Here is an 18526-nt window from a genome sequence, read left to right as displayed (position 1 = left end):
CACTTTGGTCAATTTCATTATTTGGATAAGATAATAGAGTGCACCAATATATAAACAAAGCCTAATTAACATACACGCCAGAATGCAAAACAAAAATAACAAAACAAAACTACGTGTGAACACTAAGCTGTATTTACATATAGCTAAGCTACAAGCTGTTGCACTATCAGCTAAATTCTAATATAAAGCTACTGTCATTTTTCATCTTTATTCTTCTTTCTTGTTTCACATCTCTTGTGGTCAGGTTCTTTTTTATGCACAAGTTCTTCTTCATTTCTTTTGTTTTCTTCATGAATTTGATATGCTATGTAATAGAAGTCATAGCATCTAGATGCATGGATATTGTTTCCCCCTTATGCCCTATGCCCATTGTGAGGTGGTTGTTTGTTTGATTGTTTGTTCAGAGAGAGAGAGAGAGAGAGAGAGAGAGAGAGAGAGAGAGAGAGAGAGAGAGAGAGAGAGAGAGAGAGAGAGAGAGAGAGAGAGAGAGAGAGAGAGAGATAAGCCAATTGTAACTCTATTTCACAAGCATGTTTTGCCTAGAGAATCTTATTTTCATTTGGACTATGGTCATTATGGTTGGAAAGAAATATGTTGATTTTCTGTGAGTTTATACTTTAGGAAATTAGGAACGAGTTCTTTGCGTTGTGGAAGTGCTTTTTATGGGGCCTTTTAGTTGTTCTTGGCTTTGGCCTTCAACCATAAGCCCCACACTTTGAAACCTACCATTGCTAAATGGTAAGATGAACTCATTCTCATGTCATTTATGGGTTTTAATGATTTGATTGTTGAATTGGATTTGGAATTGGATCCCCTTGTCGTGGTTTTCTTTCTCACTAAGAGCATTCTCATTAACAATTATAAAAATTTTAGCATTTACAATTTTAACTCCTCATTTTACAATATACCTGTAAGGACTCAATTCGCGACGGCCCCAAAATAGTATTGGGTTCGCACGTTGAGGGCCCAAACAAGATAATTTGTAGAGAGCGTGGGTTTGAAAGGCTAGGCCTTGGTCACCGAACGGTGGTTGGTCATGGTGTTCATACAGAATTAAACCATGTTCGTTTGAGGAGTCTTTCTCCTTGATACGGTCGGGAGGCTCTGGTTCTTGGCCTTTTTTCCCAGTTCCTTTTCCTGGACTGCTTATTTTTCCTTTTATAGTAGCTTTCACTCCCCTCCCAACGTCCACGTGTAGGTTCAACTTTCCAGGACTGATACTTGTCCCATCAGCCCATACCCAGAGTGGTTGGGGGTGGTTGTAAAAGCTGAAAAGCATTGTTTTGTCTGACGCAGAGTATTTAATGGCAGTAATGGCAGTCTTTCTTTTGTCCTTTGTCGCCATACTGTCCAGGGCTCCTTTATTTATCGATGCGGATGTGTTCGGCTCTTCCCAAAACTGTTCCCATGTCGTTCTTGTCATTTCTTTTAGGAATGCCTTGGGGATGCTGAGGACAGAATCATCCTCGACTATGTATCAAAGCTACTTGGACTTTCATTGTGTGTCCTCGGCAATTCCTCTCCTCGGCTCAGGCCTTGGGCCCTGATGTAAAGTGGGCCAGGGCCACAAATTCTCTGGCCCCAAAATAGCCCCTCAAAATCCAGCTGCCCGACCTCTTAGTCGGGGAGGAGGGTTTTGGTGATGTCGGGCCTATCTCATGGCTTGCCCAGCGTTGTCCTTCATTAATGTTGGTGTCTCTTCATCTGCCTAGAAAATGAGTTACGAGACATTCTTTTAGATTTACTCACGATGCGTTCCTGCCGTTTCCGTGTACGAGGCGCGTCTTCAATAACTTCCTTTTACGAGGCCAATCAAATCTGACGGTTATAGACGGCGTTGGGGAGTTAAATGGATACTATCTCGTTTGCAGCTCTTCTTGGAAATCTGAATGGATTAAATGCCACTAAACTTGCCTTCCATATAAGAAGCAAGGCAAGAAGTTACTTCCTTTACATAGAGACCCTTTAATCTTTCTAAAGTCTTAAACCTCCAGCTGCGCTCAAAGTTTTCCTTATCAGCGCAATCAAACCTTAGAGTGTGATATGTCTGAGGTAAAAGTGGGGGTGAAGGAACCACATCTTCTCCAGAAGCACCGTGTCCCTCTGAAGCTTAAGATGGCTCGGTCAGGACAAGGTAGGCAGAGACTCAAGATATTTTTCATCTTCCTTTAGCCAAAATTCGAAGTAGGTCTTAATCGCATCAAATTTTTGGAGCAACTAAGCTGGGGTTGCTCATCATCAGTACCATCCGCTCTCTTTCGAGCATAGCTAATATGGTACTAGCGTGATAGGAGTCAGGGTTGACGCAGGGATTAAGTATCCCTGCTTCTTCCTCTCTTCCTTCACTAGTACCTCCTTTTGCCTCCCCTTCTTCTTCTTTCCCATCACCAGATCCATCCAGGTGCTTTTACTTCTTCCTCTTCTTCTCCTCATCCATCAAAGGGGGTCACCCTCTCATACACGATCACTACTGGAGCAGAGTTTAGAAAGATTCATCGTTTTATTGTATTGTATTTTTTTTTTTTTTCTTTTGTAATTACCTTCCTATATAGGCTTGTTTAAGCCCCTCATTATACACTGTATTACTTCTTTATATTAATAAAAGTTGACGTTATTCTATTCTATGTATTCTTTCTTTTCTGTAATAGTTATGTTGTGAATGGATGTGCTATTATATGACTCCTCTCTCTTTTTTTTTTTTTTTTTTTTTTTTTTTTTTTTTTTTAATTCTGAATGATACTTAGGGCCGAAATCCCTGTTAAGAAGAAGATTTCTTTATAAGCTTATTGAAACTATTCGGCACAATAATGCCGACCTGAAAAAACGATACTTAGGGCCAAGGACCTTGTTAAGAAAAATATATTATTCCGAGCTTATTGAAACTATTCGGCACAATAATGCCGACCTGAAAAAGGTTACATACCCCAGACTAACCAAAATGACAGCTGAATGCTCGGTACTGTGTAGGAGGTAATCATCCGAGGAGGGGTGACCCAAAATGAGCTGCCCATACAGGTCGCCAAGTACTAGGGTACTTTGCCACCTTCTTAATATCCTTCCTATCCTTAGCCATTTTTGGCATCCAGTCCGAGGATTGAAGTACGATCGTACTGAACTTAAACGCTCGTTTGCATCAGTTCCCTTAGAACTGAGGATCCGAGGACAGGTCGGGATTTTCATTCCGTCTAGGACTTAATCCGACTTCTAGTATATGATCATCCCATAGGTCTGAGCAATTTAGAATTCTCCTTAAGTAGTTGGTTTCTCCATAGGTTTGAGTCCGAGGACCATGCAATACCTTGGTTTTGTCCAAAACTTAGCTTTTTAAGTAGTTGGTTTCCCCATAGGTTTGAGTCCGAGGACCATGCAATACCTTGGTTCTGTCCAAAACTTAATTTTTTAAGTAGTTGGTTTCCCCATAGGCTTGAGTCCGAGGACCATGCAATACCTTGGTTCTGTCCAAAACTTAATTTTTTAAGTAGGCGGTTTCCCCATAGGTTTGAGTCTGAGTACCATGCAATACTTTGGTTCTGTCCAAAACTTAGCTTTATAAGTAGTTGGTTTCCCCATAGGTTTGAGTCCGAGGACCATGCAATACCTTGGTTCTGTCCAAAACTTAGCTTTTTAAGTAGTTGATTTCCTCATAGGTTTGAGTTCGAGGACCATGCAATACCTTGGTTCTGTCCAAAACTTAATTTTTTAAGTAGTTGGTTTCCCCATAGGTTTGAGTTCAAGGACCATGCAATACCTTGGTTCTGTCCAAAACTTAATTTTTTAAGTAGGTGGTTTCCCCATAGGTTTGAGTTCGAGGACCATGCAATACCTTGGTTCTGTCCAAAACTTAGCTTTTTAAGTAGTTGGTTTCCCCATAGGTTTGAGTCCGAGGACCATGCAATACCTTGGTTCTGTCCAAAATTTAATTTTTTAAGTAGTTGGTTTCCCCATAGGTTTGAGTCCGAGGACCATGCAATATCTTGATTCTGTCCAAAACTTAGTTTTTTAAGTAGTTGGTTTCCCCATAGGTTTGAGTCCGAGGACCATGTAATACCTTGGTTCTGTCCAAAACTTTATTTTTTAAGTAGTTGGTTTTTCCATAGATTTGAGTCCGAGGACCATGCAATACCTTAGTTCTGCCCAAAACTTAATTTTTTAAGTAGTTGGTTTCCCTATAGGTTTGAGTCCGAGGACCATGCAATACCTTGGTTATGTCCAAAACTTAGCTTTTTAAGTAGTTGGGGAATTAGCCCCTCGGCCAAGCCGTGGGACATTGGTTTGGGGGGATTAGCCCCTCGGCCAAGCCCCTAGAACCCTTCGCGCTACTGACGCTTCGACGCATAGCCCCTAATGGAAAAGCGTAGCCTCTAACAGAACTTTATTTTAGGGCACTACAAAAGGCTGTTGGGAGTGATGGGGGGACTTTCTCGACCCACCGCCTGTGCCAATACACAAGCCTTCCCACAGACGGCGCCAATTGTAAGGACTCAATTCGCGACGGCCCCAAAATAGTATTGGGTTCGCACGTTGAGGGCCCAAACAATATAATTTGTAGAGAGCGTGGGTTTGAGAGGCTAGGCCTTGGTCACCGAACGGTGGTTGGTCATGGTGTTCATACAGAATTAAACGATGTTCGTTTGAGGAGTCTTTCTCCTCGATACGGTCTGCGAGGCTCTGGTTCTTGGCCTTTTTTCCCAGCCCCTTTTCCTGGACTGCTTATTTTTCCTTTTATAGTAGCTTTCACTCCCCTCCCAATGTCCACGTGTAGGTTCAACTTTCCAGGACTGATACTTGTCCAATCAGCCCATACCCAGAGTGGTTGGGGGTGGTTGTAAAAGCTGAAAAGTATTGCTCTGTTTGACGCAGAGTATTTAATGGCAGTAATGGCAGCCTTTCTTTTGTCTTTTGTCGCCATACTGTCCAGGGCTCCTTTATCTATCGATGCGGATGTGTTCGGCTCTTCCCAAAACTGTTCCTATGCCGTTCTTGTCATTTCTTTTAGGAATGCCTTGGGGATGCCGAGGCAGAATCATCCTCGGCTATGTATCAAAGCTACTTGGACTTTCATTGTGTGTCCTCGGCAATTCCTCTCCTCGGCTCGGGCCTTGGGCGTTGATGTAAAGTGGGCCAGGGCCCCAAATTCTCTGGCCCCGCAATACCAAACATCAAACATTCTATTTTTTTTTTTACAACTTCATTTAAATATTCTTTCTTTAATATTTTTATTCATTTTTTTTTTTTAATTTTTCACTCTCCCCTTGTCTCTCTCTCCCACTGTCTCTCCATCTTTCTCAACCCATGACACAACCCACACCCACGTCTAGCCACTGCTAGCCACCGCCACAGCCTAGCCTCACCCCAATACCAACAGCCATAACAGCCACCAAAAAACCCACCACCACCCATACCCAACTTAACCCAACCAAACCCATGACCCATCACCATCCATGGCCAAAAACTGATCACCAAAACCACACCCACAGCCAAACACCACCGCCTACAACCTCAACCCCCAACCACCAAAATCACAAAACAAAAACAAACCCAAAATCAAATCACAAACCCAAACCCAAAACCAAACCATAAAACTCATACCCACCCACCATCAACCACCACTGGTCCATCGCAAAAAACCATCAAACAAATACCCACCACCACCGACCACCACAAACCATACCCATCCAAAACCAAATCACAAACCCACCAAAATATGCCCAAATTGGAACCCAAGGCATGAGATACCCCAAAACACCAAATCCATAACCCACACAACCACTGTCGAATCTACCATCAAATCACAAACTAAAAGGAAAAAAAAAAAAAAAAACCACTGCGATAGAGATCGGCTTGGTTTGATGCTCCGGCCTGGGTTTCGTCAGAGAGAGAGAGAGAGAGAAAGAGAGAGAGAAATGGTTGGAGGCTCAAAGTAAGAATGAGAGATAGGGAAGAAAGACAAGGAAATGAGAAAGGTAGAAAAAATAAAGAAGGAAAGAAAGCGGGCCCCACCTGAGTAAAAAAATAATATAAGTTTTACAATTTGTGAACAATGCGGTCTCAAATTTAAGATTGCACTGTTCATCAATGCCAAATATTATGGCATTTAAAACACTTGATGAAAGTGGTTTTTTAGAGTTTGGTGTGTCAAATGTCAAATATTTGACATTTGACACACTTGATGGGAATGCTCTAATGCATTTAAGCTTTAATGTTAATGCTAGTTTGAGATGATTGCAAGTGACTTTTATGGAGGATCACTCACACAAAAGTCAAGCATGCATGTGTTTAGGGAAGCAAATAATTGCACTAATACCTTGGCTACTTTGGGGAGAACATAGGTTAAAGATTTTGATTTATTCCCTTATTCTCCCTCTACTTTCAAAAGTATTATTACTTCTTTTTTATTTATTTTTTATTTTTTATAATTTAGTAGGTGTTAGTCTCCATCTTCAATATTTTATTTAGTCTATCTATTCTTTATTTACTTAAAAAAAAAAAAAACTCAAAGAAATTGGGTTTATATATATATATATATATATATATTTGATTTGTGTTAAGTTGATTTATTATTTGCATCAATTATTTAAAGTTACTTAGAAAAAAAATTTATTTATTTAAATGTATTTTTTGGAGTGTACTTAGGAGGTTCTCTATGAAATGAGGCATGGAACAAAGTCGTTATGAAGAAGTTCCATGCCTGGTAAATAATTAAACTCAAATAAAAGTTAAGAAAAGTTTGGGAAGTATTACTTGTGATATAAAAAGATTCCCATCATTAGATTCAAATGGAGAATTTTTATTTCGAGAATGTACGATTGGTAAGATTATTTATCCTTGAGAATATAAAACTCTCATGATGCTGTTTGATATCTTGGGAATTTATATCTTACTGTAGTTATTTCTTCTTTTTTGTCTCACTAGTCACTACTGCCACCTTCCCTCTTTGCCACCACAATAGCCAATCTTTTGTTTGCTTAGCACAGTTGGGTTGGAGAAGAGGAATGAATTTAATTAGTGAATTTGGGAATGAGAGAGGGGATGAGATAGAAGATCTTCTCTTGGATATAGAGCTTGGCTTATAGAAGAATCTCTTTTTGGGTTTTGCTTTTAATTACAAAGCAACTAGCAATGAGCTAGCTCATTACACCCTTTAGTTGATTTATTCAATCATGTATCCCACTCTCCCTAGTCCCTAAGTGCAAATTTAAACAAAGAAAAATATGATTGCACTCCATTAGTTAACTGTTATCTACAAATTTCAATAGATGTGGGTTCACTGTTTCCGGCCTTGTTTGATAGTCTCATTCATCAATTAATGCCAAGTCAAAAAGAATAAAAATTGGCAAACAATGGGCAAGACCCACAGTCCAATTAATTGTTTTTCATGTTGGGATTTGTTACTCAAGGTTTTCTCATACAGGTGGGCCATTTATCAAGCCCAATTACTCCACTACACGTGATAGGCCTTGCAAACCAAATTTTCTACTTTAGAGATGGGCTTTATGACCCATGAATTTTGGTTCTATAAATGGGCTTAATGACCCATAGACTTTTACTATACAGATTGGGTCATGACTGATAACCTTCCTCATAGCCCTTTTTGCACAAAACGGGTCACTTTGTGGAAAACATCTAACCCTGACCCATGTCATTTGCCCAAAAAAAAAGAAAAAAAAAGAAAAAGAAAAACCTAGTGGACTACTTCATTAAAACAACACCAAAGCCCATGGTTCTTTTATACCAAGTAGGCAAGGGGTCATTATGTACTTAGAGCCCACTTCTTTTATGAAGTACGTAAGCTAGCTAAATGGGCCCATTAGACAAAATAAGTCTTCAAGGCTCATCCTTCTAACAAGCAAGTTAATGGCAAGCAAGCAACCACTTAAAATTTAGCCCATCACCATCAAAAGTCTAGCCCATCACTAGAGAAACTACACACTGAGGTTTTCCAAGGAAACATGAAGATCCTAAAGATCTAACATGAAATTCTCACATAAGAAGCACTTTAAACCTAACGAGAACACTAAAAAGAGATAAAATACTCACAATGCATGGAGGATGTAAAATATCTTTAAAACCTACTTTATCTATTTTATTATTTCATTTTACAACTCACAGTTAGTTTCAGTTTCTATTTTTACGTTCAAATCATTAAAATAATATAACCTACACAAATATAAAAAAATAAAAATCTATTTCTCTCTCTTATCTCTTGTCTCTCTATTCTGCCCAACAAACTTCTCCACGGCTATTCAGCCAAAAAAAAAAAAAAAAAAAAAAAACTTCTCCACTGCTACCCGCCAACATCACCCATAAGACCACAACCCATACAAAAAACAACCGAATCACCACTACAAACCCAGCAAAACACCAAGACCCACCACCATTCTGACCCAAACCTCAATCCAAATCCAAGAGAAAAGCCAAACCCATCCCCACCCACCTCGAACCTGCAGATGCACAAATACCCACATACAAAAATTAAAGAAAAACGGCAAAGCCCGTCTCACCCACACCCACCCATCATCGAAACACTCCAGCCACATACCTAACAATCACCATGACCCACACCCACTGCCTCCACGGCTCCACCATAGACGCCGATGTCCACCACAGAAACCAATGTCTACTGCTCCACACCCTCCTCCACAAACCCACACCCTCCACTATGCCGATCCCCACAAACTCAAACTCACCACCACGTCGATCCCCACAAAACCCAGCCACCGAAATGGCCACCAAAACCATCGAGAGAAACCCAAGCCCTAGCCACTAATTTAAAACCCGGCCACCGATTCAAACCTGAGCCACCAAAATCTATGCCAAGTACCACCGAATCCAGTGAGAGAGAGAGAGAGAAAAAAAGAAACGGAGAAAGGAGAGTGAGCAGAGAGTCAGAGACAAGAGAGAGAGTGAGGAGATATTTCAAATAAAATAATATATTTTTCTTACATCTTATGCTACAATTGGTTCTATATATAAGAATCAACTGTTTACAGGATGTAAAAAATTATAAAACCCCATACCCGGATGGAGCATATTTTTGAGGTTTTGGTGGTAAAATAGCAATTGGGGGTGTTTACACCCCATGCTAATGCTAATGCTCTAAGGAATAAGCTAAAAATGGAAGAGAGTAATAGCTAAAATGGGGATTCCCAACCCTAATAAAATCAATGTGTGGTTTTCGATCTCTAGATTACTCTACAACAGCTTTGAGTGTAATGGTTTTCAAATCAAATCAATAAACCAACTCAAACCTTGTTCATTGAACAGCTGACACACAACCAAAGTCACTATCCGATGATTAATCTAAACAAATCTAATCTTAGAGTTTTGTTCATGGAAATTTATCTAACACTAAATTTTTTATTAAAATATTTTTGAGGTTTGGTGGGTATTATTCTCATGAAGAAAGTTACCCTATGTATGGAAAAAGCATCTCAAGTTTGACCAAGTTCGGAGTAAAGAATTAAAATTGCTGACTTTTCTCAATAACAACTTCATAAAACTTCTTATCCATCAAATGTAGTAATATGCCTGAATTTGGAGGTGCATGCAATTAATTACTAACAAAAGTCTTTGTAATCAAGGAGTTATATATAAAAAGTCAAATATTTCATTAGAGATCACATTTTCAAAGCGTGTTATATGTCTACGGATGATTAGTGAGCTACTCGAAATTTAATTATATATGGTAGTGTCATTTTGAATACATCCAATATATAATTCAAATTGTGACAAGTCTATATTTATATCTTTATTTAATTGTAATATTAATTTATATTTAATTGCGTTTAATATTATCAAAACTTCAGAAATACCATTGAGAGAGAATGAATATATTTTGTTGAGGTTGCACAATCAATAAAAAACTGAAATAATTAATTTTTATTAGTGATGTCAAACAGGAAAATTGTCTAGTAAATAAGTGTGCATTTGGATTAATATTTTTACATTTAATTTCGCAACAATTTCCCTTCAATGTATAACACTTAAACTTCATTAAAAAATCATTTTCCATCTTATTGTGAAATCTAGTTTTGCCAAGATTCATAAGTAAAAAAAATTCATATATTAAAGTTAACTTCCCTATAATCTATAATTCAAATAATTTTTTATATTTTATATGTCCAATATTATTCTACTAAAAATAATTTATTATTATTTTTTTGAGAAATAAACATATACACAAGGAAGAAGGAAAAATGTTTAACACAAAATCACACTGCAAACCTCACTCAAAAACCATGTACAATAATTTATTAGTGTTGCCAAGTAAAAGGAAAAAATAAAATTAAAAGATTCCAAACATACAAAAAAGAGTTTGAAACTACATAACCTCAATTGCTTAGCATTACGTTTTATAATATGTCCAATATTTTTCTTAACGTATTGCCAAGTAAAAAAATAATAATAATAATAAATCTGTTATGTAAATCAAAGAGCAGCAAAATAGCACTTAATTAATCTCGAAGTCCTAAACTATTAATTGTGGACAACAAACAACTAAACTGTAATTCACCAAAAAAAAAAAAACAACTAAACTGTCAAACACATAATCACTCGAATCAAAAAAAAAAAAAAAAAAAAAAAAAAAAAAAATCAAACACAATCATCTTACTTGGAAAAAAACAAAACAAAATGATACTAGTAACACTTAAGGCCCGTTTGATACGTGTGTTTAAACAATTGTTTTCAGTTTTTTGAAAATACGTATGAGTGAAAAAGTGTGGAAATGAGTGTAATATTGTTTAAAAACTGAAAACATGTTTTTTTTTTTTTAATATCTAATTTTTAATTTATTTTTTTTAATGTAAAAAGGGGTTTACGTTTTGGTAGGGATCATTGGCCACAAGAATGGGTTGGATGATCAATTTATTTTTTGAGAAATAAATTCAATTTATAAATTTAATTTCAACTGTCAGATTTGAGATTTGGACTAAAATGAAGCTGTTAGCTAATTCGATTCTTTTCCGCTCCAACATCTTCCTTATATTTCCAAAGGTCTCTCTCTCTCTCTCTCTCTCTCTCTCTCTCTATATATATATATATATATATTTATTTATTTTTACTTTTTATTTTTTCTCCCTTAGAACCTTTTTCTTGTCATCTGAAACATGCCAAAAGGGTTCACGATTGGAAGTTGACACATACAGATGATGCAACTGTCTATATTAAAAAAGGGCAAGACTTTATGTTCCAAAAAAATAAAAGGGTAAGACTTTGGTATAGTACGTAGGTACTGTTCTTTAGGTTCATTTCTTAAGATTTTGTTATGTGTCATTTTTCTCGTGGGAAGAAAGTGTATTTTTTAGTTAAATAGTTACATGACAGAATTTTAAGAGGAGAACCTAAAGAACAGTACTTAAGGTATTGTATATAAGTTTTATCCATTAAAAAATAGGACAATATATTATTCATGTAAGATCTACATTATAAACTAAAGAAATGTATGTTACATTTTTATGCAAACCCATGCAATAATAATTTTCCTTAAAAATAATTATTAATGTGTTGAATCTTATAAGATAATATAAAATAATTATCATAAAATAATAATCTCCCATGTTTTAATAGAAAAACTAAAATCTACCGCCAAAATCATTATGGCATGTGCATATTTAATCTAAAATTTGGTATACAGCTAGTTGTTTGTTTATGTCTGTGTCTTCACTAGTTGGTACTTCTTGATATTTTCAAAACATTTTTCTCTCCATTGTAACTATCCCATCATAAAAAAAAAAAAAAAAAAAAATTGCAATTTGTCACCAATGGCCAACTAACAGTCATTCAAAACTTTTTTTTTTTGGGGGTTAAAAGTCATTCAAAACATTATGCTCGTAATTTGTGAATCTAATAGTCATATGTTAAGATGCATTTAGTTTTTTTTTTTTTTGGATAAACAAAATGCATTTAGTTAATTATAAAACTCAATTATACTTCTTTAATGTTCACGCGGAATCATTACCCACCGACACTCGTATGCTCACATTAGATCTAAAAAAAAAGTCATATGTTCACATACACTCACTTGTACTTCTCGCAGAATCATTAAATTCATCATCAATCAGTGCCCTTCTTTCCACGTGAATGCGAAATTGAGCAGTCTTTGCCTTTACAAAACTTTAATCTTCTTTCTTTCTTTCTACCACATTTCATCCTTGTCTTTTCAACTTTCTTGTCTATCTCTCAGTGCTTTCTTTCACCCAACAAGAAGAAATGGCCGATGCAATCCTGTATGGCGTTGCGCAGAAGATCATTGAAAGCTTGGCCTCCTCCACTCTCCAACAGGTTGGATCAATCTGGGTTTTCAAAGATGACCTCGAAAAAATGTCAAACACTGTTTCCACCATTCAAGCTGTTCTTCAGGATGCAGAGGACCAGCAGGTCCATAGCCGTCAAGTCAGGGACTGGCTTACAAAGCTCAGAGATGCAGTTTTTGATGCAGATGACTTGTTGAGCGAGTTCTCCACTCATGTTTTGCGGCAAAATGTGATGGGTGGCGGTAAAATGACAAAGAAGGTACGCGTTTTCTTTTCTAGCTCAAATCAACTTGCTTTTGGTTTTAAGATGGCTCGCAAAATAAAGGCCATGAGGGAGAGGCTTAATGATATAGCAAAGGATAGGAACAATTTCCAGTTGGTAGAGCGTCCTTTAGGGACAGCAGTTGTGACTAGGAAGAGGGACCAGACTCACTCATTTGTACGTGAAGAAGACGTTATCGGGAGGGAGGAGGATCAGAAGGCCATCATAGGTCAATTGTTGGACTTTGATGTGGGGGAGAACGTTTCGTTCATATCCATAGTAGGAATTGGGGGGCTAGGGAAGACCACACTTGTTCAATATATATACAATGATGAGAAGGTCAAGGCTTATTTTGAGTTGCAGATGTGGGTGTGTGTCTCCGATGACTTTGATGTGAAAACAATTGCTGAAAAGATACTTGCATCGGCAAACCCTAAAAGTCCTAACAACCTTGAAATGGATCAATTGCAAATTGAACTTCGCAAAAGTCTCAACCAAAAGAAGTACTTACTTGTATTGGATGATGTTTGGAATGAGGACAAAGAAATATGGGGTAATTTGAAAACACTTTTGTTGGATGGCTCAAAGGGAAGTAAGGTGGTGATAACTACACGGAACAATTTGGTTGCAGATATTGCCGGCACAATGCAGTATTTTCTAAAAGGTTTGTCAAACGATCAATCTTGGTCTTTATTGAAACAAATGGCATTTGAAAAAAAGCAAGATACTATCAATCCTAACTTTGAAGCAATTGGAAGAGACATTGTAGCAAAATGTTGTGGTGTGCCTCTTGCTATAAAGGCAATAGGAAGAGTATTATACTACAAAAAGACAGAATCTGAATGGTCATATATTAAGGATAATGAACTCAAAAATGTAATTAAGCTAAAGGATGATATTTTCCCTGTTTTAAAATTGAGTTACGATCATCTCCCATCACATTTAAAGTGTTGTTTCGCATATTGTTCGTTGTTTCCCAAAGATTATTTGATTGAGAAGTTGACATTGATACGATTATGGATAGCACAAGGATTTATCCAATCACAAGAAGAGAACTTACGATTGGAGGATATTGCGAATGAGTACTTCGAGGATCTATTGTGGAGGTCCTTCTTCCAAGTAGTAGAAGAAGACAAAGGCATGTTCATGAACTTTAAAATGCATGACTTAATCCACGATCTTGCACAGTTGATTTCAAGTATTGAGTGTACAATGGTTAATTCTAATGCAAAACATGTGAACGAAAAAGTTCGTCATATATCTTTCTCATTTTATAATGATTCATTCTTTAGAGAGAATTTAAACTCGTTGGTTAAAGCAAATAAGATACGAACATTCATTTTGACATCCCATGAATTGAACCATCAAGTGGAAGTGGAAGAATCAACTCTCAGAAAACTTATTTCTGCTTTTAGATATATCCGTGCATTAGATCTACACGGCTTAAAAATTAAGACGTTGCCAAATATCATAGGTAAGTTGATGCAACTAAAGTACATTGACCTTTCCTATAATGATATTGAGGTTCTCCCTGATTCTATTACGAGACTGGTGAATTTGCACACATTGAAACTCATTTCATGTGAAAAACTTAGGGAGTTACCAATAGACATTCAAAAATTGGTGAACCTCAAGCATCTTGAGATAACTGAATGTTACAGTTTGACTCATATGCCATATGGATTGGGGCGGTTGACTCCTCTTCAGACATTAACTTTATTTATTGTTAGTGAGGATCCTGTCGGTTCCTCCAAGCATTGTGGTGGACTAGCAGAATTGAACAAGCTTAATGACTTGAGAGGAGAAATAGTGATTAAAATTTTGAAATGGGTGAAAGATGCTTCCTCAGATACCAAGGCTGCAAATTTGAAGGGGAAGCAGCATCTCAATACCTTGTCATTAGGATGGGGGCGTGGCAATGTTGCCGATGCCGGTGATGATGAAAATTTGTTGGATGGCCTACAACCACACAGAAATTTAAAATCTTTGACTGTGCACGGGTATGGTGGTGCCAGATTTTCAATTTGGCTTTCTTCGTTAACAAACCTTTCTGAATTATATATATACAATTGCAAGAAATGCCAACAATTGCCACCGTTGTATCAACTCCCGTCTCTCCAAACGCTGTCTCTTTCAGATATGGATAGTTTGGAGTACATATCAAATTCGGATATCAACGATGAGGTCTCTGCTTCATTATTGACAGTGTTTTTTCCATCCCTAGAGTCACTCGTGCTCAGCTCTTGTTGCAATCTAAAGGGATGGTGGAAGGGGGATATTGTGGATAATAGCGATCAGACAACAATGACATCCACATCATGGAGTCATCAATATCAACAACACATATCGGTGCCTTCCTTTCCTCGTCTTTGTTACTTGGAAATATGTCATTGCAGTTTGCTGACTTCCATGCCACTGTTTCCATATCTTGATAACACGCTTTATTTGAAAAGCGCTAGCTGGAAGGCATTGCAACAAACAATGGCGTTGAAGATGAATACGGCAGGAGCTTCTTCACTTCCCTCCTCCTTCCCTCCTCTCTCCAAATTGAAGTATCTACATTTAGAAGACATGCGGGACACAGAGTATCTGCCAGAGGAGTGGCTTCAGAACCTGACTTCTCTTAAAAAATTAAAGATTTGGGAGTGCCCTAGACTAACATCTCTGTCCCAATATCTCAGACATAACAACTCTCTTACGATGCTGGACATTAGGTGCTGCGAAGAAGTTGATCTATTTAGCGATGTGGATGATGATGGCGCAGGTCGCCCTAAGCGCCTCCAGTGTTTGATCTTGAAACAAGTTACCAAAATGAAGTGTCTCCCTACGTATCTTCAACACGTTACTACTCTCCAATATCTCATGATTTCCAGATGTCCCAGTCTGATGACTTTACCAGAATGGATCGGTAGCCTCGCATCACTTCAAAACCTTGTAATTGACGATTGCCCCAATCTGACATCACTTCCCGAAGAAATCAGTTGCCTCACCTCTTTACAGATCCTAAGCATCCTTCGCTGTCCCCATTTGGAACAAAGATGCCAAAAGGAAATTGGTGAGGAATGGAATAAGATTGCTCGTGTACCAGAATATTCCAATACATACTACGTACCTTATGATTTGTACGTATCAATATAACCGAGATTTTTAAAAATTTTTTCCTTCACTTCTTATGTTTGGGCAACTTATTTGCTTTTTTAACTTCTTTTATCTTCTTCACTTCTTATGTTTGGGAAATTTATTTGAAATTTTGAAGCAGAACAATCCTCAGTTCCCGATATATAGAACAGGTAATCTTCTCCCTTACTCCAATACCATAAATCAATCTGAACTGTCTTGTCTATTGAAAAAGAAAAGAAAAAACTCTATTGACCCATATATAGAAGCAACTGAAACCTTGGAAAAAAGCTGGTTTTCATTATATGGGTTTTTGCAGGTAAGGAGGAAGAAGAAGATTTTGAAGGGAATGAAGTGAGAGAAGAAGAAAAGCGTAAGTATCATCTGTTCTTCCATTTACTTTCAAATTGGATCTGATTAATTTTTTTTTTTTATTTTAATTGTTTTTATGTCAAAAAATTGAAAATTTTGTATAAATCACTTATGGCTTTCTATTAAAATATTATATATTTTAAACAAATATAGTTGATGCTTGTTTTAAAACATTAGGGCTTTGCAATTTCCAACAACTAAGTGGTGATTCCCTTCTTTTTGTTTAAAAAAAAAAAAAATCATTCTAGATATGATTTCTGCACATGTTATTTATTGATAAGATGATTTACTTGGTAGCTTTATTGATTTAAGTGCATAAACAGATTGGAAGGCTAATAAAGAGTCCAACAAAGTTTCTAGAATGATAGTTGCCATTGAAATGTGTTACCTAGTTCAATTTTATCATAAACAAGTCCCTTGTTTTCTACTAATTTCTTGTTTTTTTGTCCCAGCTTGATGACATTACTAGAGTGGATCGGCAGCCTCACATCACTTTAAAACTTTGTAATTGATGATTGCCCTAATCTGACATCTTCCTGAAGAAATGAGATGCCTCACCTCTTAACAGATACTAAGCATCATTGATTGCCCCTGTTTGGAGAAAAGATGCCAAAAGGATATTGGTGAGGACTGGAATAAGATTGCTTATGTACCAAAATATTTCAATACATACTTCTGGCCTTATAATTTGTACGTATCAATATAACCATTGATCAGAGAATTTTTTTCTTTTAATTTTTTTTTTCACTTCTTATGTTTGAGCAATCCATTTGCTTTTTCAACTTGTTTTATCTTCTTATGTTTGGGAAATTTATTTGCAATTATGAAGCGTCTCAATCAGCAATTCTTGATATCGAGAACATATTTTCAGGTAATCATCTCCCTTACTCCGATATGATAAATCAATATGAACTGTTCTTGTCTATTGAAAAAGAAAAGAAAAAACTCTATTGACCCATATAGAAACAATTGAAACCTTGGAAAAAAGCTTGGGTCTCATTATCTGGGTTTTTGTAGAAGAAGAAGATGATTTTGGAGGGAAAGAAGTGAGAGAAGAAGAAAAGCATAAGTATCATTATCTTTTTTTCCATTTACTTTCAAATAGGATCTAATTAATTTGTTTTGATTTTAACTGTTTTTATGTCAAAAAATTGAAAATTTTCTATAAATCACTTATGGCTTTCTTTTAAAATATTTTATATTTTTAAAAAAATATAGTTGGTGCTTGTTTTAAAACTTTGGGGCTTTGCAATTTTCAACAACTAAGTGGTGATTCCCTTCTTTTTCTTCTTAAAAAAAAAAATCATTCTATATATGATTTCTTCACATGTTAAGTATTGATAAGATGATTTACATGCTTGGTTTTTTGATTTAACTGCATAAATAGATTGGAAGGCTAATAAAAGAGCCCAAAAAAGTTTCTAGAATCAATGAGAGTCACTATTGATGATAAAGTGGGAATTCAGACTTGGCAAACGAGTCATTGCTGCGGAACTTGCTAATGTTGGAGTAACATTGTGTTTGAAAATAATTCCAAGTAGCTAAATTCTTGTTCAACTAGAGATTTGCTTCCAATGAGTATGTACTTCTACATGTCTTTTTTTGGCACTCATTGCACTTCTTTTTTTTATTCTTTATCTTCTTTAATGCTGATGTTTTTTTTGCAATTTATATGCAATTTCATATGCAAAATTTTAGAAGCACACTACAAAGAATTGAATAGGAGTCAAGGGAAACAATGGAGGGCAGCCCAAAATTGGTCACATCCTCAAACTAATGTTGGGAGTGGATGAATTTGGTCAATCATCAATCTTTTTCGGTGTAAGTTTAATGATTAATCTCAAATCTCTTTACAAATACCAATTCCACTGTTTTTCCTCTTCTTTCTCTTCTTTCTTTCTTTCCTCTTCTTCTTCTTCTTGAATAAGAAATGTTTGAGTTGATTTGATATGAAGAAGAAATTGAAGCCTAGAAAAAGCTTGGGCCTCATAACTGGTTCTTGTTGAACACTTTCGGGCTTTACAATTTTCAATATTTAAGTGTTGATTACCTTCTTCTTCTTCTTCTTCTTCTTGAATGAGAAATGTTTGAGTTGATTTGATATGAAGAAGAAATTGAAGCCTAGAAAAAGCCTGGGCCTCATAACTTGTTCTTGTTGAACACTTTTGGGTTTTACATTTTTCAATATTTAATTGCTGATTACCTTCTTTTTCTTTTTTTCTTAATTTATAAAGATGGTCTTTCTAGATATTATGACTTGATAAGATGTTTTACTTGGCTGGTTTATATTGATTTAAGTGCAAAAAGAGATTGACATGAGGGATGCCAGCCGCATAGTTCCTATAATCCAAGTGCTGTGCCAAAGATGAAACCTGATCTTGATCCAAGCAAAGGTGGAACTTGGAAAGCCCGAGATCTTTTTTGAAGATGGAGCATATCCTGAACTGGTCATTAGTACATTTGCTGGTTTTTGGATGGTTTCATGTTTTAGTTTTTATTACTCTTCATATTGTTGATGTAA

At 36.5% G+C, this 18526-nt stretch overlaps 2 protein-coding genes across 2 annotated transcripts; both read left to right on the top strand.

Moving 5' to 3' along the window:
• The first annotated feature begins 12092 nt into the window (after positions 1 to 12092).
• LOC126704740 (putative disease resistance protein RGA3) lies at positions 12093 to 13963 on the top strand. Its single transcript, XM_050403755.1, has 2 exons — positions 12093 to 13827; positions 13949 to 13963. Exons 1-2 carry the CDS (start codon positions 12211 to 12213, stop codon positions 13961 to 13963), a joined length of 1632 nt encoding a protein of 543 aa, XP_050259712.1. The 5' UTR covers positions 12093 to 12210.
• LOC126707668 (disease resistance protein RGA2-like) lies at positions 13848 to 16689 on the top strand. Its single transcript, XM_050407487.1, has 4 exons — positions 13848 to 15638; positions 15776 to 15806; positions 15953 to 16006; positions 16458 to 16689. The coding sequence occupies exons 1-3, from the start codon at positions 13999 to 14001 to the stop codon at positions 15989 to 15991; spliced, it is 1710 nt and encodes a 569-aa protein (XP_050263444.1). The 5' UTR covers positions 13848 to 13998; the 3' UTR covers positions 15992 to 16006; positions 16458 to 16689.
• The last annotated feature ends 1837 nt before the right edge of the window (positions 16690 to 18526 follow it).

This window comes from Quercus robur, chromosome 11 (genome assembly GCF_932294415.1).
Source record: "Quercus robur chromosome 11, dhQueRobu3.1, whole genome shotgun sequence".
NCBI classification, from domain to species: Eukaryota; Viridiplantae; Streptophyta; class Magnoliopsida; order Fagales; family Fagaceae; genus Quercus; species Quercus robur.
Note: the sequence above shows the minus strand (reverse complement) of the source record. Positions and strands in the feature narration are given on the sequence as shown.

Coding starts and splice junctions, on each gene's coding strand:
- LOC126704740 (XM_050403755.1), top strand. CDS start 12,211: ATGGCCGATGCAATCCTGTATGGCGTTGCGCAGAAGATCATTGAAAGC.
- LOC126707668 (XM_050407487.1), top strand. CDS start 13,999: ATGCAACTAAAGTACATTGACCTTTCCTATAATGATATTGAGGTTCTC. Junction 15,639..15,775: donor TACTACGTACCTTATGATTT/GTACGTATCAAT, acceptor ATTTTGAAGCAG/AACAATCCTCAGTTCCCGAT. Junction 15,807..15,952: donor GTTCCCGATATATAGAACAG/GTAATCTTCTCC, acceptor GGGTTTTTGCAG/GTAAGGAGGAAGAAGAAGAT.